Source organism: Notolepis coatsorum (assembly GCF_963971535.1).
Source record: "Notolepis coatsorum genome assembly, chromosome: 17".
NCBI lineage: Eukaryota > Metazoa > Chordata > Actinopteri > Aulopiformes > Paralepididae > Notolepis > Notolepis coatsorum.
In genome coordinates, this window is record NC_140181.1 from 109839704 (window position 1) to 109863515 (window position 23812).

Sequence of the window (23812 nt, forward strand, 5' to 3'; positions counted from 1 at the left end):
AGGGGTCAGGAACCTTTAACCCTCGAACGCACTTTTATGTACTGAATTCTACTGAAGCACACCCAAAATATAAGTTACACCATTTCGAAGGCCACCATGCAACGGAATCATATAGTGCACTTCTTCTCAATTAAAGACTTCTTCACAAGTTATCGAGTCAAGTCTTTGTGTGCTGAACTTGCACAAAATGTCCAATAGGTGGCAGTAACGCTGTATTTATTTATGTATGTATTTATATCTCTATGCCTCTTGAGGCTGTGATGGGGGTTCTGGTGTCTGGCGTACTGTGTCTGTGTGACCACAAATGTTCAAGAATGAGTCCATAATAAGCAACTGTTAATAGGTGCACTGCATCATAGACCTGCTTACAGATTACTGAGACTTCTGGTTTTGCTGATAGTTCTGTAGTCTGGGTTGTCGGTTGTCATTATTAATTGAAAATGGGGGATCCTGATGTAAACGAGACGAAAGTCTTTCTCTGGTCTGCATCCCCTTAACAATTGTGTGTATTGAGCCGTACTGTATTGTACCCATTCTGCAATCTGTTAATTAAAGTTTTCAATCAATCAATCAATCAGTTGTCAAATGCAAAAAAAAAAAATTACACTCTATTGATCTATTGATATTTTTTATTTTTGTTAAAATAATATCTCTACATTCCGACAAGCCATCACTGATATAGAGTGTCTGGTCAGTAACATGGGTCTCTCAGTCCTTCCACTCTGCAGTAAACAAAAAAATACATGTTCTGGTATCCCGTTCACACTTTATCCAATCAGGAGAGAGAACTCCACACTGCAAAAACATAATGTGTGTTTACTGCAGAGTGGAGGGACTGGGAGACCCAGTCTGACCAAACACTCTATATCAGTGATGGCTGTCGGAATGTATAGCAATGTATAGCTATTTAACACTTATTTTAACAAAAAAATACCACTTACAGCACCTTTTAATTAATATAATGTGACATAATACATAATATGATGTATGACAATTCATTAATGAGTATGAAATTGTGCTTGGTTGTTGAGCCATATGATATCTGGGAAACAGCCAGTTCCCGACCACTGTTGTAGACTCGACCACTAAATGATAAACTTGTGTATGTGATTGAGCCTACTTAGTTCTCGTTTTTTTGTATCCACTTTTTCTCCTTATTTTTTCTATTTTTCTCCCATCCCAATTTCACCTCGCCAATTCTCTCTTCAATTCTCCCTCCCCTGTCTCGAACGTTGCTAGACTATGCCTCCCACAGGTCGGCTGCAGTGAGGACCAAGCCTTGCATCGCGTGTCCCCTCCGGTACACGAGGAGGCAGCCGTCGCATCTTTTCACCTGCACAGCGCGATTTATCAGTGGCGAGGAGTAACGCGTGGGAGGCTCACGCTGCCCCCGTTACTTCCTGATTCTGCTGTACAGGCGCACCAACCGACCTGTAGGAGTCGCTGTCCACAACGTCCAATCCCCACCCACCAGCTTCCCACCCCCTAACACTTGCCAATTGTGTTAGTATGAACGACCAGCCGGTAACAACGCCGAGAGCTGGGCTCGAACCCAGCGTCTCCTGCGTTAGTGGCGAGCGCCTTGCCCACTGCGCCACTTAGCCGCCCTACTTAGTTCTCGTTTCAAATTATCAAAATCTTAGCGAATCTTTAATCAATAAATAAATAAACGTGAAGAAACACCATAGTGGGTTGATTATGTCCATAATGTAGTTCACCGGATCACCAGTAGGTGGGGCAACCGGTATGCGCATCATATTCTCACCTCTGATGACCTCTGACCTCCTACAGGCTCTCCACACACCACAGGCGTCGGGACGTACGTGTACGCAGCGCCGGAGCAGCTGGAAGGGTCGCGTTACGATTCAAAGGTGAGACTGCGTGGTGGAGGCCGGGTGGCGCAGCGGTCTAAGCGTCTGCCCACCACCACAGAGACAGTGGGATTGAATCAAGCTGTGGTGCCTCCAGCTTGGTCGACCGTCCACACTAGGAAAACCCGGCGAGGGTGGGTCCTGGTCGTTGTAAAACAGCGATGTCTCCTACAGTTCGGTCGGGGCGCCTGCACAGCGAGGTCGGATCCTGGGGGAGGTAGTGTGACCTTCCACACGTTACACTCCCCCGGTGAGAGTCCGCGCTGCCAGGTGAAAAGAAGCGGTGGGCTGGCTACACATGTGTCGGAGGAAGCATGTGATAGGCACCGCCCTCCCAGACCGATGGTAGGGGGTAGAGTGCGCAACGACCAGGAAGGGGATTGGGAATTGGCATAACGACTAACATTGGGATGGGAGAAAAACGGAAAAAGAAAAAGTAAAAAAATAATAATTAAAATGCGTGGTTAAAGCGTTGATAGTCAAATACACATTCAGGTTTAGGGGTTGGAAGGCAGCCTTGTCTATCTCTGGTCACGAGAAGTCAAGTCCCCCATTGTTCTGTGAGCTTCTACGGGAGGGGGGGGGGGGGGGGGTGAAGGCTGTAGGGAGGGGTGAATAACAAAAGGCTGGTTGGGTCGCGGAGGTGATGAAGACAAAAGGTGGGGTGAGAGGGAAGAGGAAGGGATGGGGGAGGGGGAGGTGAGAACCTTATAGGAAAGCCTCCACAATGATAATGTTTTTTAGATTCAAATTCAGATGTATATCTTTGGTAAATGACTGCTTGCTTTACACAAATGTAGATCTCAGAGTAATCTGAACAGTGACGTCTTGTGAACCACGTTGAGAGATGAGTCCGGGGGGCGTAGGTCAGGTTTCAACATGGGGGGGGGGGGGGCACTTTAAGTGGTGGGTGAATGAATGAATGAATGAATGAAAACTTTATTTAACAGATTGCAGAATGGGTACAATACAGTACGGCTCAATACATACAATTGTTAAGGGGATGCAGACCTGAGAAAGACGTTTGTCATGTTTCCATCAGGGTCCCCCATTTTCAATTCATATAGACATTTATGACATACACAACATACATGACATTTATGGCATAGGGACATATAGGTATTTAGTACTGATACATTTGTGACATAAGCGGTATTCAAATATACAGTACTGTTACCCCTAGATCCTGACAGAGTATATACATATGATGGGGAGGGGACTGTACATTAGGAGGGGGTGGGAGGGAAATATACATACGGCGGGGAGGGAATATATACATGCGGTGGGGAGGAGACTGTCTATTAGGAGGTGGTGGGGGTTTTGGGCATTTACGGTGGCCAGTTTCGAATTGCAGCCTCCCGTAGGTGCTCTTTAAGAGCGGTTTTGAATGTGGGCAGGGATTCACATTCCTTTACAGCTTTGGGTAGGGCGTTCCACATTGATGTGGCATAATTGCGAAACGTGTTTAGTCCCTTGTTTACTTTGGTCTGGGGGTTCTCCCCCAGGACATTTTGAGCGTCTGCATTCTGGTTTACTTTTCTGCACCAATTTGTGCCTTTTCTGCATCAATTTATGGTGGACGTTCAGGTACCCGCTGACACAAATACAATGGAATATATAATTCATTAACACTTTGAGTGCCAGCCACACGTTTTGTCGTAATCAATAAGCGTGATCGATATTTGGAATGGCGATCAGGAATTGGAATAATCTTTTTGGTAAATCAAATCAAATCAAATCAAATTTATTTATAGGGCCTGACAACACACGTTAATGTCCCCATGGGCCGTACAGATCTTCTTTAAACAAGTCAAGAAGAAAACATAACAATAAGTCAAGAACAGAACAAGAACACCATAAGGTCCAAATCTTTTTAGATGAATGCAAATAAATGAAAGAATGCAAGCACTCCCAGACATACCCCACGCGAAGGTAAGGAAAAACTCACTAAAACCTAACAATAGGGAAAAAAGCTCCACAGGCAGTGTGGAGGAGAGAAACCTTAGAAGGGCCATTCAAGGGGGGATCTCCCTTCTTAGATGTTGGTGATAGTAGTGTTGCAGACGGACAGTTGGTAAGCATGCACTCATGTGTGTAGTGGAACACAGATGAGTGCATGCAATAGCAACTGTACATTTTGAAAAATTAAAGATAGAGCTAATAGCGATAGCAACTGAACATTTTGAAAGATTAAAGATAGAGCTGATAGCGAATCTATTTGAGGCACAGGGGCGGCGCAAAGAGGGTCACGTCCTCCCCGTCTTAGTCAAGGGACATTGAACACTCCAGTCGTTGCTCAGGGACAGCCGGAGACCGGGAGATAGGGGCGGCGCAGAGAGGAATCTATTTGACCAGTCTTAGGATAATCAGACCTGTTTTCACGGAGATATAAGCTTTTTCCCTATGCGTGTGTGTGTGTGGCTGTGATCGCTGATGAGGAAATGAGAGAATATATTTTCAGCCCGCCTCTATAGCGTGCATAAGTACACATATACTATCGATAATCTAGCGTTTATTTGAAAACGATTCATAAATAGGCCGAAAGATTTCAACGTTTTTGTGTATTCTAGAATATTCCAGTAAATGCCTTTTATCACGGAATCTTTATATTTTCCTTGAAAACGAGGGCTTTTCAAAATGCTATAAAACGAAAATGAACCGATAAAAAAACTATCCGTTTCGACAATGTTGACTGCAAACAAGTCATTGATAAACGACGGGCAGATTAGACACATAGCCATAATTTAAGAGCGATAATATGCGTTCACAACGCTATCATTGAAGTCGGTGGTGGCATTAAACAGGGTTTTACCATGTTCACCAGTGGTAATCAAAGTGTTAAGGTTCTCGGGGCATTCTGTATCGCTTTCGAATATTTATTTTCCTGTATTGTTTCTGCACATTCTTGTCAAAATCACAAGAAATCAGGGGGATAAATAAATGTACCACTTCTCAATATTGAGGGGGACATGTCTAAAACCTACGCCGCCTATGGATGAGTCTAATCCTCCGGTGCTCTTCTCAGTCGGACATGTACAGCGTAGGAGTGCTGGCGCTCGAGCTCTTCCAGCCTTTCGGGACCGAAATGGAGCGAGCGCGGACCCTGGGGGACCTGCGAGAGGGACGGATCCCAGACTCCTTCTGCCGGAGGTGGCCGGTCCTGGCCCGGCACGTCCGGGAGCTCACCAGCAGAGAGCCCTCCCTCCGGCCCAGCGCCACCCAGCTCCTGCAGAGTCCCCTCTTCACCAGCAAAGACATGGTACGTCCAGACTGTGTGTGGTGTTATGGGAAATGTTGAAATGAGCCGTTTGTATAAATCATTCTGAGTTGTTATTAAAAATAGAAAAACATAGTTTATTTCATCTGTGGCCACAAAATGAAAGTTCAGTTTACAATCGGAGACGACATGTGTCCACACACTGAATCTGACCAGCAAAGTGACCAAGAGGTCTGGGGGGCAGAACATAGTTTATACACACTTGCAAGACGTAACATTATACATCAGATATGATGAAAGTATAAACAAACTGGGTTCTCTCAGTAGGCAGGAACAATAACACCAGCTTGCTTTGGCTAGCTGGGTACTTTGGACCTTTTAAAGAGACACACACACATTATACTAGCTGGCCATAACCAGTCAAGCTGTACAAAGATAAAATGATATCTCAACACAGATCTATAATGACATGATGATATTTTCTACGACAGTGCTTAAAGACATGGTACGTCCAGACTGTGTGTGGCGTCACTCGCGGTGTGGTTTAAAAGTGGACCACGGCTTTCAAGTCGACGGGAAACGGCGTACATTTGATTTACTGTATGATGGGATCTGTTATGGAAATTATTAAAGGACAAAGGATGAGCTGTGTAATCATTCTGAGTCGAGTTGTTAAAAATAGAAACAGTTTATTTCACTGTGGAAAAGTGATCAGTTTACAATCGGAGACTTCATGTTCACACACAAGCGTCTGACCAGCAAAGTGAGAAAGAGCTCTGGTCAGAACGTACATTATACACAATTGAAATGACGTCCAGATATGACAGAAACGGATAAACAAAATGTGCCCCAGTTAGGGAATCGATAACAAGACTGGCACAATAGCCTTTGTTATGTCTTAGCTGGGGACAGTCGAAGGGACAGTCGAATATGTAGCCTAGTGTCCGACTAGTTCACGAGTTGGTCACATTGAACCAGTCGAGCTGTACAAAGATAGAATATGTATTTCAACACGAATCTATAATGACATGATAATATTGCCATGACACTTCACTCCCTGCCAACAACGATTATACTCGTTATTGGGCGCCATCGCTTGAACGCCAACAACGAGTATACTCGTTATTTCTTTTATTCGATATTTCTATTAATTACAGGCACACAGACTCTGGGTTAACAAATTGACAAACGCAACACACTTGAAAGAAATGGTTCAGGGTTAAGAGTATTTATTTAACCTTTTTTTTTAAATTCAACGCCAGTCACGAGTCAAGTCGGGTTAACTCGCCAACCGCTCTGCGCCAATCACGAGTAAAGTCGGGTTTTAATCGTTATTTCTTTTATTAGCGATATCCATTCATTTTCATCCATCCAGCCTGACGTTATCGTTGGGAATGGGTCTGAGCTCGCAAAAGGGCAAATACCGCCGCCTATGCCTTCCAGCTGGTATTGCACTCCATTAGGAATGGTGTAGTTTCTTTTCAGGGCCGATCTGAGCCGGCGGGGTTTAAATACTCAGGCGAGGTAGGCCTTTACAACGATGGCATGGTACACTAACCCCGCCCGCCCGTTCATGTGTAACACTCGGTAATGTCGGGGACATGATCGCTGTGAATAACTGGAATGGCGATCAGATAATTGGATTCTTTTTTTTGCATTACATCAGAGACCAGGTAAGGACTCTATATATAAAATCTTGCGTTGATCTGATATTTCTTTCTACCGGGGTGATTCTCATGAAATTTTGATTTCAAAATTTCAAACATAATTTTTTTTAACAAACTTGCATCAACAAATTTCCTTTCCAAGCACTATAAGCCAGGTCTGGAGTATATGTGAATAATAATTAGAAAATATTTTTTTACAATTTAACACCTTTTTGAACACATTTTCCAAAATAAGTCCTTCAAATTCTCATTACCGCAACAGTCTTAAAACTTCAAGACAATAAGAAAAGCGTATACATTTTCACAGTTTTAAGAATTGATTATTAACAGTCATAGACACATACCTGAAACTATGAAATAATATATATCTTTAAATAATCATTTTTAGAATAGTTTGTCATATTACTCTCATTACCGCAACACCTTCTGCAGTCGTCAACCAAATTTGTGATCTTTCATGGAAACCTGAATTTGTCTTAAAATGTCATTGTAAACCTGAAAGCACATAACAAATAGATCATGGACATGCCTTTAGAATCAAATTATAATTGTTCACCAAATTAAATAAACATTAAATTAACAGCTGTTGTGGTAATGATACATGGGTTTCGGAAATGAGATGAATGATTTCAGTAATGATAATAAGTATGCTAAGTGTTGCCAGACACAACTCGAGGCTTAAGAGCAAGCTTGTTGGTTATTCAAAGCAAACCACTTGGTGTGTCTGATTAGCCACAAACACCAAAGCAGTCAATTACATTTGTGTCATTTTACTTGCATCACAACATTTTGGTAACACAACAAATTACATAATTATGAAAACCTCTAATTTACTGTCTATTTGTCAAGTTAACCTTTTTAATGATAGATTATTTCAGGGCTTGCCAACGCTCACTGACTGCAGTGACTGGATGCTTTCATAAAATTGCAACTAAGGCATTTGCATATCCTCTCAATCAAATTAAGAAAAAAATGCATTTGTTCAGCTCAACTCTCAACTTTATTCTGTTTAACAACATTCTGTTTAAAAATACAATAAGATTTTTTTTTTATTAAAAAAAAAAAAAAAAAAATACAATAAGATTCAATCAATATACAGAGAATAATAACAAAAACAAATAAAACCTTTTCCATAGAACAATCATTGGTTCAGGTCATATACTTCAAAAAGTGCTTTAAATACCAAAAAATAACTCAGACAATCACACATATCATTATAGGCCTGATAACGCAAAATGTGCAACTCTGAACCTTGCTTAGATAATACAATCCATATAGGCCTAAGATAAATGTGTATATTCTGGTTAAAAACAAGTAGGCCAGTACAAAATGAAATAAAAAAACAAGGACACAATCATGACAAAATGGGTGTCATGTATAAAACATGCTTAGACCTGTAGAACCCCCCACCCCACAACACGCATTTACACACCAGTGTTTTAGACACACTTCTTTGTGTATTTAGCCCAGATCTCAGCTGAAACACTAAAATGACGTGCAGAGGATGTGGCAGGTAGTGGCTCTGGGATGACACATTTGATGTCGTCCAAGTAATACCACACTTTCTCTCAATCGAACCTCCGAGATGGAATGTAGAATTTGTTCTCTCCAGCGCAATTCATCGTGTCAACCTCATATTGATCATCCACAATCTGTAAAGGACATAGGTAAAAGAAAAAGTACAAAACAGGGCTCAGGATTTACCATTAACAAGTAACCTAGTGTCCAATCCATATCTAAAACTAGTTCTACATAAACCTGTGTGATGATGCCAGGGAACAACTCTGCATCATACTCCACAAGGACCCACTTTCCCACTTCCAAAACAGGTCCTGGCTCTGCATTCTCCGTATCTGACTCCACATTCGCTCCTATGAAGGAGCACTCTTTTGGGAGAAAGCATCCACATGCACTGCCACAAAAGCAGGATACGTCCCGGGTCTGGATTACCCCTGGTTTTGTAGATGTCAGCTATACGCAGAAATTAAATAATAAATGTATTAAAAAAGCATATGAATCAATCAAGTTAAGCCAACTTATGACGATTCATTAATTAATTAAAACACTCTTAACAGGAGCACTCATTCAAGGGTACTACGACTATGCTTGCACCGCATGGTACCAAAGCACCTCAAAGGCACTAAAAACAAGATTACAAACATCACAAAACAAACTGGTCAGACTACTGCTTGACCTTACTCCTAGAACCCACCTCACCCCTGCCCACTTTGACAACCTAGGATGGCTTAGAGTAGACGACAGAGTACATCAACTTGCAATGGGCCTGGTCTACAAGATACACTGACTACACCACTAAGGTACCCATTAGGCATGGGCGGTATGACGGTATTAAGGTATACCGTGGTATTTAGAGATACCGACGGTATTGAAAATCAATACCGTCAAAATCACAGATCCATTTCAGTTTATATCACAGTGAAACGTTGTTTTAACAGTGGTTGGTTGTAGTGCACTGCACACATGCGCCAGCAGAGGGCGAGACCAGTCCTCGAGTCACTAGTGGAGCGAGGCAGCTGGTTCTCTATACACAGGAGGAGTACACAGGAGGAGATGGGGAAACCCCGCTTCACTGGAAATTAAATGAGAGTCGAGACACGCTTACCGTTGCTGCGGGCTAACTGGCTGTTCTGAGAGCTAACTGTTGTGTATGTGTATCACAACGGTGGTCACGCTTTACGGTAATGTTGCGACAGTGCTGTGAAAATACCGTAAAACGTTGTGGTAACAAGTGTGTGTTGTTGTGGACTGGTGGAACAAGCAAATAAACGGTAAAACGTTACGTCGCAGTCCGGTGTGTTTTTGAATACACAATACTAACGTTACTAGTACTAGGGTGCTGTGGGGCTCCTGGCTACCATTCTGAGAGTTAACGTTAGTATTACTAGGATGCTGCGGGCTTCTGGCTAGTGGCTCCATTCTGAGAGCTAATGATAGTAGCACTCGGATGCTGCGGGCTAACTGGCCATCTCCGCGACTTGTTTACTTGGTAACACGGGTTTGAATTTGAAATTGAATCCCTACCCACCTTCAAAACCGTTCTCAAAAGCACCTACAGGAGGCTGCAATTTGAAACTGGCCCCCGTAAATGTCCAAACCCTCCCATCCCATCCCCTCCCCCCCACCCACCACCTCCCAATGTACAGTCTCCTCCCCCTCGTATGTATATATTTTCTGTTAGGATCTTTGTTTAACAGTACTGTATATTTGCATATTGTGTATGTCACAATTGTAACAGTACTGTAAATCTGTATGTCATAAATGCCATGATATATCTGTATATCTGTATGTTGTGCATGTCATAAATGTCATTATGAATTGAAAATGAGGGACCCTGATGTAAACAAGACGAAAGTCTTTCTCTGGTCTGCATCCCCTTAACAATTGTGTGTATTGAGCCGTACTGTATTGTACCCATTCTACAATCTATTGTGTTCAATCAATCAATCAATCAATCAAACGTGTTCAACCTCATGTCACATTGACTTACCTGGTGAATCTTCATAGCTTCACTGTATTCAGGGATGGAGGAATCAAATCCTGGGCCGAAATGATCTCCTCCTCTGTTACCATGTGTAGCCTTACAGATGAGTGCGTTGCCAGTTGCTCATGCCGTGTGTTGGTGTCTGGGATGCTAGTTCCATAAGCAACAAGCCGGTCTGCTAGGTTCTTGAGTGCACCCCCTACCCCATCAGGGGCACCCTTGCCACCCATGAGATGCCTCTGAGAAGTTCCAGGTGACATATTCAAGCCCTCTCATGAAAGGCACTGTCGAGGCCGGATAGAACGCCGTCTTGTTGCGGTACTGTCTGGGAGGTGGGTCCATCTGAAATAAAATGGATGTGCTTCACTTCTGGATGTTCCTCCCGGATGGACTTGAGCACTGGATTAAGATGAGCCCACGTTGCAACAGCATCATGCCCCATCAGGCGGCACGGTGGTGTAGTGGTTAACACTGTCACCTCACAGCAAGAAGGTCCAGGGTTCGATTCCCGCTTGGGGACCAGGTTTCCATGATGCCAGTTACCCAGGTGGGGGGGTATCTCCCAGGCCTTTCTGTGTGGAGTTTGCATGTTCTCCCCCTCTGTGCTCGCAAGGGCTTCCCCCCCGATAAGATAAACCCAATGGAAAAACATGCACAACAACGGATCACTAACGCTGTGGCGTCCTTGACGAAGACGGACAGGAGCACTTGGATTGGTCCCCTGGCGCGGCTCACGTTGACGCCTGTCTGCTCCCGGCTGCCCTTGGGGGGGAAGGACGACGGGATGGGTTAATCGCAGAGACAAATCGCATCTGCGATCCTACAGAGACAATGCATGCGTGTGTGTTCCGGTGTGTGTGCTAAACTAACCGCTGTGTGTACCGCTAAAACATTGAGTGTCGTTGCATGCCGAATAAAGACCTCTGCAACAGGTCCTGCATTATTATTGATGCTTTAGGGACGCTGACAGAGAGGCAAAAGACTCCACACGTCCCCCACTCAGGTATTTGACCCCAGTATGAAGCATCACGTGCTGGCAGGGAACAAAATAAGCACGGTCCGCCAAGCGCCAATGGCGTGTAGATTTAAGGTTTGGCGAGTAAAAATGAGAGGTCTGCCCGCCACCTGGCGTGTAGTTCATATCGATACTCTTATTTTGAAAATCCTGTGCGGGTCTCATTTCCGCCCCAAGCGCAGCTCCAGTCATAATATCTATGGCTCCGGCAGCTAGCAACGTCCGGTTCATATGATACTCTTATTTTGAAAAACCCTGTAGAAACTCCGCCAGTCATATCCGCCCAGTCCGTGCTTCTGAAAGCAGAGCAGCGCTACACAGCAGTGCGCCTACACGACCCGAAATAAGTCTGTGGTGTTTTTTTTCTTCTCACAACGGGTCAAATGCATCTACATGCATTGCACCGTCGCCATTCCTTTATGCCCACATCGCCCGAAATTAACGTTTATGTACCATTACAATCACTACAACGTTAGCGTAAGCTAACAAGCTAACCCTTCCCTGTGTGTGTGCGTGCGTTTGGAAAGACGATGAAGTCACTAGTCAGGACTCAGGACAGGAGTATATTATAGTAAACTGAGGATTACTGAGGATGGACAGATAATGTTGATATTCAAATATAAAAAAGTTTCGAGAGGAGTGGAAGTTTGAAGACAGACTAGACTACAATGATGTTGAAGCAGTGTGTGTGTGTGTCCCGACCCCACTTCTATGTTTCAATAAACTATTTGCATTTAAAACTATTAACGCTGACTCATTCCTTCAGTCCACTCAAAATTATGCTAATATTCCTTGTTGTTTATGATATTAATTGAAAATAGAATATGAGAGTATTATATAGTAATAATAACACATGGCGATATACTAAAAAGCTATTTATAATTTTTGGCTGGTAAAAAATCTGCCTGGCTGGTAGTTTTTAAAATCTACCAGCCAAATGGCTGGTAAGTCAAAAAGTTAAGTTTGTTCCCTGCTTGCTGGTTCCCGCCACCAAAGTGGGTGTCTTTCACTTCCCTGGTGTACTTACAGCTATTAGTTAGTGTGGCACACTATTGTAATCTATACTATTTATTTATTTATTCCGCCGATTTTTGTACAGTAACTCCTGCCAGAGCTTTTTTTGGTCCAACTCGAGTTGCTATTACTTTTTGGAAAGTTTCACCGCACCGTTTGGCTACAAATCGACTTTAAACAGGAACTTTTGGTCCATAATGAATGGCAGACCATTCTAGAACATTTGTGATGTCACAGTATGATGTCATATTAGAACATTCTAGAACATTAGTGATGTCACAGTATCATGTCATAATAGAACATTCTAGAACATTAGTGATGTCACAGTATGATGTCATAATAGAACATTCTAGAACATTAGTGATGTCACAGTATGATGTCATAATAGAACATTCTAGAACATTAGTGTCACCCACACTAATTACAAGTGTGGTTCAGTCAACTACAACAAGCGGTTCAAAAGATACAAAAAGGGGGCGCGGCCTAAGGATCAAGATTAATCCCCTGAAGGGGAGGGGCCGAACCATGGGGGCGTGGTCAACATAGACCAATGAAAGAGTATATCCCTACTGATTATGATGTCATAATAGAACATTCTAGAACATTTGTGTTCTATATATATAGAAGAATTCTCTGGGCATTGTGGTGGGTGGAGGAAGTGGGACCAAGCCAGGTGATTATATGCTCTGACTCGGCTGCTGCACTGATGGCTCTGAGTGCAGGTGGGTCTAAAGCTCGCCCTGATCTCATTCAGGAAATAATGTTGGTTTTATATAGGATTGCGAAGGCAGGCTGGTCAGTGGAGTTTTGTTGGGTCCCGGGACACGCTGGGATTGCGGGGAATGAGATGGCTGACTCCCTTGCCAAACAGAGCCTGGGAAGGGAGGAAGAGATAGGTATTTCAATGGGAAGAGTAGAACTCAGAGATAAGATAAAGAAAGGAGTTGAGGCTGAGTGGCAGGATGAGTGGGAAAGGGGGACCAAGGGAAGGCACTATTTCTCTCTGCAGCCTCGGGTCAAGATCAAGGTGGAGGGATATGGGTCAAGGAGTGATAGGGTGAAGATGTGTAGACTGAGGCTGGGGCACTGTGGGTTGAACAGTAGCTTGTTCATTGTGGGCAAACATCCAGATGGGGTGTGTGAATGTGGAGAGACTGAAACTGTCGGGCATGTCTTCCTAAAATGTGAAAGGTATAGGAAAGAGAGGGAAATCTTTTATAAAAGTCTGGTAGAGCTGGGAGTATCTTCCTTCTCTCTTAAATCATTCTTTGGCATGGATAATGAGAACCACCAGTTGATCACAGAGGCAGTGCTGACATTTCTGCATGCTTCAGAGTTGTACCAGAGGATATAGCGTTAGTGTATGTATTAGTATTGGACAGGCAAGAGGAGCAGAGAAGAAGGAGAAAGTGTGAGTTGAAGAGGCCTAAAGATGGAACACCACTAGTGTAGTATAAGAAATGAGGAGGGAAGAAATACGCCAAGAAAGAAGAAGAAGAAGAAGAAGAAGAAGAGATCATCAAAAGAAGTGCGGAGGGCAGTAATACGCCACGATGCGTCTAATCTGCCGGAAATTCAAAAGAAGAAGAAGAAGAATTCTCTCAGAAGATCTCATTCTGAAGAAGAATCAGGACTGACATAGACTGAAGCCTGCATTGCTCAAACAAGATGCCTAAGGTGAGTGTCCACAACGGCTAGCTAGCTGTTCTACTTGAATACTGAATGTTAATATTGAATCAGACAATATTGAATACTGAATGTTAATATTGAATCAGACAATATTGAATACTGAATGAAAAAAATACTAATTTAATCAGATTAATCACTTTATTTGAGGATATTAATTTATTTTTATTTTTATTTAATTGTTTTAATTAAAAACGAAGGTTCGAATGTCCGTTTAATCAGATTAATCACTTTATTCAAATTGAGGATTTAGTTTGAGGATAAAAAAAGAGAAAAAAATCTATAATTATTTTTTTATTTATTTTTTATTAAAAACGAAGGTTTGAACGTCCGTTCGAAAAACCCTGACGAAGTTTGAATCCCAAAAACAGGCTTCGGGGACAGCCTTACCAAACATTATTATTTATATTATTCAAATGGAACTCGACATGTTCCGTTGTGATGTCACAGTATGATGTCATAATCAAACATTCTAGAACATTTGTGTTCTATATATATTCAACAATTCTCATGCTACGCTGCCGGAAATTCAAAAGAAGAAGAAGAAGAAGAAGAAGAAGATCTCATTGTGCATCTTGAAACAGGACTAATCAGTCCTGTTCAGACAGATAGACTAAACAACACAGACTGAAGCCTGCATTTCTCAAACAAGATGCCTAAGGTGAGTGTCCACAACGGCTAGCTAGCTGTCCGCGTGGGGAAATTGTGAAAGTGTGGGTGATGCCTGTGCACCGCCGGCCAACGGGAGAGGATCTATGAATTGTTGAATAGATACACAAATGTTCTAGAATGTTCTATTATGACATCATACTGTGACATCACAAATGTTCTAGAATGATATATTATGACATACTGTGACATCACAAATGTTCTAGAATGTTATATTATGACATCATACTGTGACATCACAAATGTTCTAGAATGATCTATTATGACATCATACTGTGACATCACAAATGTTCTAGAATGTTCTATTATGACATACTGTAACCACACAAATGTTTTAGAATGTTCTATTGTGACATCATACTGTGACATCACAAATGTTCTAGAATGTTCTATTATGACATCATACTGTGACATCACAAATGTTCTAGAATGTTCTATTATGACATCATACTGTGACATCACAAATGTTCTAGAATGATATATTATGACATGCTGTGACATCACAAATGTTCTAGAATGTTATATTATGACTAGTGCTGTCAGGCGATTAAAAAAATGTATCTAATTAATTACAGGATTTGTAATTAATTAATCTAATTAATCGCATTTTAATCGCATAACCATTTTATGCCTGATATTCTATATTCTATAATCATATTTCAAATTGCATGTGTCCGGATGGCAGAATTCAGTACTGTATCTACAAAACCTTCTGTTTAATCATCTTCCATCTATTAATTTGCTTAGATTTTTCAGGTCTGGTCAATTTGAGCATGGTGTTATTCACAGTCAAAGATACAAAAAAAATTATTGATATTCTCATTTGGTTCATTACAATTTACTCAAAATAAAATTTTCATTCAATCAATCACCGCGCAGATTGATTGATTGAATGAAAATGTTATTAACAGATTGCAGAATGGGTACAATACAGTACGGCACACAATTGTTAAGGGGATGCAGACCAGGGTGCAACTTGCACCGTGCAATCCATTCTTTGTGGATCTAGCCCACAGTATTTCTGACACTGGGAATACATTCCCTGAGATTCATAGATGTCCCTAGAATCAGATACCAAGAACATGCAAATGGACCATATTAAAAAATAAAAAAGTCTGTAAATGTGTATTCTACATTCTTATGGAATGAATGAGATACAAAAAAAATATTATTTAAAAAAAAAAAAAAAAACTTTTTTTTTGTAATTAATTTTTAGTTAATTTTCATAACGCGATAATTTGCTGTGTAATTAATTAATCTAATTAACGCGATAAACTGACAGCCCTAATTATGACATCATACTGTGACATCACAAATGTTCTAGAATGATCTATTATGCCATCATACTGTGACATCACAAATGTTCTAGAATGGCTATTATGACATCATACTGTAACATCACAAATGTTTTAGAATGTTCTATTGTGACATCATTCTGTGACATCACAAATGTTCTAGAATGTTCTGCCATTCATTCCTTATGACCAACATTTCCCGTTTAAAGTCGATTTGTAGCCAAACGGTGCAGTGAAACTTTCCAAAAAGTTATAGCAACTCGAGTTGGACCAAGCCGGTCGTTTTTAGTTTTTTATCCACTTTTTCTCCCATCCCAATTTTGCCTCGCCAATTCTCCCTTCAATTCACCCCTCCCCTGTCTCGAACGTTGCCAGACCATGCCTCCCACTGGTCGGCTGCAGTGATGCCGACGCCTTGCATCACGTGTCCCCTCCGGTACACGAGGAGGCAGCCGTCGCATCTTTTCACCTGTACAGCGCAATCTCTCAGTGGCGAGGGGTAACGCGTGGGAGGCTCACGCTGCCCCCGTTACTTCCCGATTCTGCTGTACAGGCGCACCAACCGACCTGTAGGAGTCGCTGTCCACAACATCCGATCCCCACCGGCTTTCCCACCCCCTAATACTGCCAATTGTATTAGTATGAACGACCAGCCAAGCTGGAAGCAACGCCAAGAGCTGGGCTCGAACCCAGCATCTCCTGCGTTAGTGGCGAGCGCCTTGCCCACTGCGCCACTTAGCCACCCTCAAGCCGGTCGTTTTGATACCTTACACTTGTGTGTGGTGTGAAAGCTCTGGCAGGAGTTAGTGGACAAAAATTGGCGGAATAAATAATAAATAAATAAAAATAAATAGTATAGATTACAATAGTGTGGGTGGTCACCTCACTGTAATCAATGTGGATGGCCACCTCTTTCTCAGTAAGGCTTGTGAAGTGTAATTTCACATTCTTAATCCTCTGGGGCCCCACAACAGGGTTGATCGTTAAGTCATGTTTATCCTTCTCTCAAAAACTGTTAAAACAGTATATCCATTCATTAAATTCAGAGCAGGCCGATTGATTGATTGATTGATTGATTGATTGAAAACTTTATTAACAGATTGCAGAATGGGTACAATACAGTACAGCTCAATACACACAATTGTTAAGGGGATGCAGACCAGAGAAAGACTTTCGTCTTGTTTACATCAGGGTCCCCCATTTTCAATTCATCAGGACATATATGACATACAGATAGACAGTACTGCTACATCTATACATTTATGACATACCAGATTTGCAAATACAGTACTGTTTGTGATACAAAAAGAGTCAAGAAAAGGGAGTATATACATTTGACGTGGAAACTGTACATTGGAGGAGGTTGGGTGGGGTTGTGTGGGGGGGAGGTTGGGTACATTGGGATATTGACAACCATACTGGGTAATTTACATTAGAGGTGGTTGGGGGGGGGGGGAGAAACACTGTATAAACAAGCAAAACTGTACATTGGGGGGGGGGGGGACACACTGTACAAACAAGCACAATTGTACATTGGAATATTGACAAATATAGCGTTTGTGTCCAAGGCCGCAGCGCCTCTAACCCCTCAAAAGCCCATTCCATTCGACTCCCTAAATGACCATATAAAGCCAACCCAATCAGAGACGATCGAGGCGTCTCTATTCCACTGTGTTAAAACACATGACACTTTTGCTTTTTGTCACTTTTACTCTGACAGACCTGTGATATGCACTCTGACAGACTAAAAGTCCGTCCGTACGGGCGTACTGTATATATATTTTTTCTTCTCTAATAAACCTGTGTTCATTTAACGTGAGTATTCCGGCTGTCTTTCTGCTCCTGTTTCTTTATTTCAGAATACCTGATTCGCAGTGTTGCGCTGTTTTAGACTGCCCGTGGAGAACCTGTCGTGGTTTGCACGCTCATAAGGCCAATCTCTTGTCTCTGTATTTACTTAAGCATCCCTGGAGACCACGACAGGCTCTCCTTGAGTGACTTCAGCCTCTGGAACTGGTGCTGGATGTTATACACATGAATGGCCAGTTTATTTACATGGTCCTGAGTGAGGGCAACAAGTTTGTCGATAGATATGTGTGTCTTCTCCAGTGCTGTGTTTTTGACATTCGTCTCCTCCAGTGCACCATCTACCATCTTTTCCCTTTTTTGTGATTTTACCTGTCCGGGTAACCCACTGGTCCCAGGAAATTATGTTTCCCTTGGTTGATGGATCAATAGTTGTAGGGAAGGTTTTGCCTTGGCAATGAATGCACCTTCTGTACATGCATTCCATATCACTTGAGCTGCAGACACAGGACTCAACTATTTCAGTTGTGGATGGTGTGGCAACTATCCGAAGCTGGTGAAGCTTCTTGATTTTGAATTGGAAATTCTCGTGAATTTTGCAGGCACAGGTTTCTCTTTGGGAAACGTTTGGTCTCACGGTCCAAAAGGGCTTCAGTCTGCAGAACTGAGCCCTTGAGAGTTTGTAGCGAGGATGCTTGACTGAAAAATTTAACATGTAGTATCTCCATAGTGTCAGTCAGTGCCCTCTTCCTGAACACTTGTCCTTTCTTGCGGACTTCCCCTGTTTTGCCATTGATGACGGTTGAGTTGTCATCCTGGTACAAGAAACGACTCACAACATGTCCCATCAATCGTCTCTGGCTGTTGTTGGGCAGGGTCTTGGGCTCTCCGGTGGGTGGCTCTCTTCTCAATGGTGCCTATCAAAGGTGCTGGTCCTTTTTAGTTTTTTCTTGTAGCCTTCTAAGCTGCTTTGTTAGGTTAGAGTATTTTCGGGACTGGATTTCCAGTTGATCTTTTGTCGCCCTCAGTTTTGACCTCAGTGAGGTTATGGTTGCCTTCCTTTTTCTTCCTGCTTTGGGGGTGGAGGTCTGCTCTGGTGTTGGGCAGTTCAAAGGTGGCTCGGGAGGGCTTGGTACTACCTGGACATCCTGCATCCTCCTTTTTCTTCTTGCTTTGGGGATGGACGTCTGCTCTGGTTTTGGGCAGTTTGATGGCAGTTCTGGGGGGCTTGGTGGTACCGGTAGGCCTCCATCTTGCTCCGGTACCTGTGTGGCATCTGGCTCATTGATGGAGAGAGGGGTCAAATCCAAGATGGCATTCAGTGTTTTCTTTTTAGCATAATGCCTGTTCGAATTTTCTCTCCATTGTTTTTGTTTCCTTTCATATTGTTTGGAGGTAAGATCTTCCATTTTCTTGATCTTACCATTTTCCTTTCGTTTTTGATATCTAGAAATGGAAAGGAAGCATACCATAAAATTAGGAAAAACATATATGGACAGACCCTACACTAGTGTGTGTGCATATGTGTGTCCTAGGGTTCTCCCTGTGTGTGTGTGTGTGTGTGTCCTACAGTAGGGACTGAATGGCTTACAAAGTGCGAGTGTGTACACATCCTCTAGTAAGGGCCAGAAAGCTGGACATCCTATCAACTAAATGGCTTGTATGAGGCTTCCTATAAACTAGCATGTTTGCTAATGACTGTACCATTTCCAACCCCCCTAACCTCTCTCTCCTTCCTTCTGTACTCGTCTAGCAGGTCAGGGTTGTTGTAAACCTTTTCTCTGAATTTTGCTAGCCTAGCCTTTGCTAACGCTTTCTTCTTCTCAGTGGCTGACTGTCTGCAATGAAACAGGAAGATTAGTAAATTACATCAAAATGAACTGTTGATGATACACATTTTATTATTACTATGTAATTACAACCTTATGAACACTTAATGTTGAAGTGTTACCAATTATTACTATTTAATGACAAAGTTATGTGATGTGTTACCAAATTGTCATTGCCGAAAGAGAAGTTCTCATTACCGAAACACTCATTAAAATGTTGCGGTATATGAGAAGTGTGTTGCGGAGGATGAGAGGAGTTAGCATTTTTAGCTAACAATGGAGAAGCCATGATGACATCGGCAAAAAAATGTCATGGCACATGTTAGGAATGTATTAACCTTTGTATTGATCAAATATTGATGATAAAAACTTTTTTCAAACGAGTAATACTTCATGTTTCAGTAATGAGAATCAATTGTGTCGTGTACAAGGGCTGAAGCGGAAAGTTAGAACTTTTAAGTGTTAACCATTGAGGTGACTTAACTTACCTTGTAGCCATCGTCTAGCTTGTCTTCTTTGTGATGCATCATGGGACAATAAAACTTTATTTAAAAAATACTGTAGTCTTAACAGGAAGGTGAACTGTTGCGGAGAATGAGAACTGCATCCATGGACATTATTTTTTCCACAAAAAATCATTAATTTGTCAATTTAATTGTATAATTCATTAGAATTTCCTTTGACACAAATAAATAAACAATATTAATAAAGTTTTAGAGAAACATTTTGAGTTTATTAAATATAAAATTAAGTCAATGGTCCATAGAAATAAATGTGGACGTATTGCGCTAATGAGAATTTAAGCACAAAATGTACTAAAATATTAAAATAATTAATTGTTATGAGTAAACAACTCATTGTACAAAGAGCACATTTTTATCTTTAATATTATGTTTTGTTTACTTGAATAAATGCTAACCTTTATTTAGAAAAGATCACGGCCATGGTAAATCATTGATTTCATGAGAATGACCCGTGTGTGTGTGGCTGTGTGCCGTTGGGTGCAGGAGGTGGGGGGGGGGGGGGGAGCGCCGCGCTACGATGGCCATTTCATGTATGCACGAGGAAGGATAATAATGATAATCTAGCGTTGATTTCAGGAAGATTCGATAATCAGGCGAAAAATGACAACGTGTTTAGTGTATTCCACTAAAGGGATATTATCGCGTCTTTTCCTGGGATTACTAAGAATCACAAACTATACTCATATTCAAAACGGTAGAAAACGGAAATGTACGGATGAAAAAACAATCTGTTTTGTGCATGTTGACTGGAAGCAACTCACTGACAATCAATGGGTGTATTAGACCCATAGCTATAATATAAGATATATTTTAAGCACTTGCAAATCTCACAGTCTCCCCATTGATTAAAGCGATGGCGTTCTGGCGCATTAAGCGATGCCGCTGAATGAGTTAATGTATGCTCATGGGAATACCTGCTTGTCAATAGAATCAAGAGGTTTATTTGTCACATACATACCAGGGCATACAGTGAAATGTGGGTGGTCATGCCCGCATTGATTGTGCAAATACAATAATAAAATAGGCATAGAAAAAATTAAATGGATAAGACACAAGATATGCATGGTAAAAAAAAAAGACATGCTAGGTTCCTGAGAAACTGGTTCTTATATACACTACTATGCAATATACAATTTACAATGTTAATTCTTAATGTATCTAAACTACCGGTATACAGTACCTCCTTATTTTAAAGTGTTTCTAAAGATTCTATTTTTTAAAGTGACATTTTGTTTAAAGTGATTGTTTTAGTGGTTGCCGTACAGTACCTCCTTATTTTAAAGTGTTTCTAAAGATTCTATTTTTTAAAGTGACATTTTGTTTAAAGTGATTGTTTTAGTGGTTGCCGTGTGTGTGTGTGTGTGTGTGCGTGTGCGTGCTCATGTGTATTTGTGAGTGGAGTGTTCAGTGTTCTGATGGCCTGGGGGAAGAAGCTGAGTCGGAGTCTCTCTGTTCTTGCAGCGTGTGACAATAGCGCATCAGCTTCAGAAATGAATAACCTTTAGTTTAAATGTTGTTTTCTTTTTGTTCAGGTAATCAACGGCTTGCAGAGGAAGGTTGAGGAGCAGGAGGAAGAGATTGTTCAACTCAGACGGCAGATCATTCGGCTTCAGAGTTCACAGGACTCAGATCATCTCTTAGACGAGACCTGACCACGACAATAATCACCTAGCGGGCTGTTACAAATAGTTTTTTTTTGTTTTGTTTTTTAAACACCAGTACCTTACCACTTTTGAATGACTCGAGGCAAGTGTTTGAATGTGTTCGAGCATGTATGTGTCTCTCTCACAGATTTGACTGTGCAGCTATTTAACTTAATTAATCTGTACAATAAAATGTATTTAAATTACTTGATATGATTGTGTGATTGTAAGACTGTCTCCGACATAATTTATGATAAGAGACGTACCAAAAGGATTGATATGGATGTGAGATTTCACTGACCGGCTTAACTTGAAAAGGAAAATCCATCCGAGAACAGATTACCTACATGTTCAATTTTATTTGTATCTTGTACAGTGCTGAATTAACTCCATCCCAAGATCCAAGACTTTGTTCTGGAGTTGCTCCATACTGGGATACACTACAGTATGTAGCCAGGGTGCTAGTACTGTCTGATTTATGTCAGTTGCAGTTTCATAAAAGCTCATTTGAATTGAAAAGGTCAACAACATTTTGTCCAGATAGTCAGTCTTGTGAGCTTGTGGTAAAGGTAAAGGTTATCTCCACCAAAGAGATAACTTTTTCATCTGTGTGTGTGTCCTCTCACCATATCTTGAATCACACTTAAAGGAAAACTCCAACATTTTGGGAAATTAGCTTATTTGCCATCTACCCTGGAGTTAGACAAGAAGATGCATACCTTTTTCTTTTCTGTGCATGCAGTAGGAGTAGGAAGACGTTGGGAACTAGGCTAATGGAGGAACCTACTTCCAGTGACTGACGCTAAGCTAGGCTAACGGTGCGCGTCTTCCTACTCCTAATGCATGCACAGAGAAGGAAAAGGGTATGTATCTTCTTGTCTAACTCCAGGGTAGATGGCAAATAAGCTAATTTCCCAAAATGTTGGAGTTTTCATTTAAATAGTGTCTGGATTGCCTTGGAATTTGCTGTGCACATGCATGACCCCATGAAGAAGAACCCTGTTGATTTTGGTGGTTGACCCCATGCCCTTTCCTCTGGCCACCATCAGGCCAAACTGAGAACAAGATATCTCGAAAAGTAATGGCCGGATTACCACAACATTTGCTGTGCACGTTCATGATCCAACAAGGAAGACATTTATTGATTTCCATGAACACTCCATCAGGCCAAATTTCCCATTTTTTTATTATGTTTTTGGTACACTAAATCACTGGGTAACATTATCATGTCTCATGGCTTCTCCTACCACTGTTATGCCGACGATACTCAACTCTTCCTCTCCTTCCCTCCCTCAGATATCCACGTCTCTGAGTGGATCTCGGCCTGTCTGTCCGACATCTCCGCCTGGATGACGACCAACCACCTCAAACTGAACCTAAGCAAAACAGAATTGCTCCACCTGCCGGCCAAATCCTCCCCCCTGACCGACCTTTCCATCACAGTCGAGAATGCAGCTGTGACCGCGTCCCCGACCGCCAAGAACCTTGGTGTTGTCCTCGACGACCAGTTGAACTTCTCTGCTCACATCGCAGCGACAACCAGAACCTGCCGATTCCTCCTGAGCAACGTCAGAAGGATCCGCCCCTTCCTGACAAAAGAAGCCACCCAACTCCTCGTCCAATCAACAGTCATCTCCCGCCTCGACTACTGCAACGCACTGCTCGCTGGCCTCCCGGCCACTGCCACTAAGCCTCTTCAACTCATTCAGAACGCAGCGGCCCGCCTGATCTCAAACCTACCGAAGTCGGCCCATGTCACCCCACTTCTTAGGGACCTGCACTGGCTCCCCATTGCTGCACGAATCCGCTTCAAGGCCCTCGACCTAGCATACCGTGCGGCAAAGGGAACTGCTCCCACCTACCTCCGGTCAATGGTCTCTAACTACACACCCTCAAGACCCCTACGCTCTGCATCTTCTGGCCGCCTCAGACCTACTCCTATCCAAGCTCCGGGAGGGTCATCAAAGAGAAGTCGCCTATTCTCAATCCTTGCCCCACAATGGTGGAATGAACTACCCACCCCAGTTAGGACAGCCGAAACACGTCCAATCTTTCGCCGTCGACTAAAGACGCA

At 42.2% G+C, this 23812-nt stretch overlaps 1 protein-coding gene across 5 annotated transcripts in view; it reads left to right on the plus strand.

The window, feature by feature from the left end:
• The window catches only part of eif2ak1 (eukaryotic translation initiation factor 2-alpha kinase 1), a 59129-nt gene extending 37188 nt beyond the window's left edge, over positions 1-21941 (plus strand). For 4 of the 5 annotated variants that reach the window (XM_084333018.1, XM_084333020.1, XM_084333019.1 and 1 more), the window contains exons 13-15: positions 1792-1871; positions 4897-5130; positions 21628-21941. In XM_084333018.1, coding sequence (XP_084189144.1) covers positions 1792-1871; positions 4897-5130; positions 21628-21747 — 434 coding nt within the window. In that variant the 3' untranslated portion in view covers positions 21748-21941. The remainder of the gene's footprint in view (positions 1-1791; positions 1872-4896; positions 5131-21627) is intronic. The other variant, XM_084333022.1, reaches the window with a different exon arrangement.
• The last annotated feature ends 1871 nt before the right edge of the window (positions 21942-23812 follow it).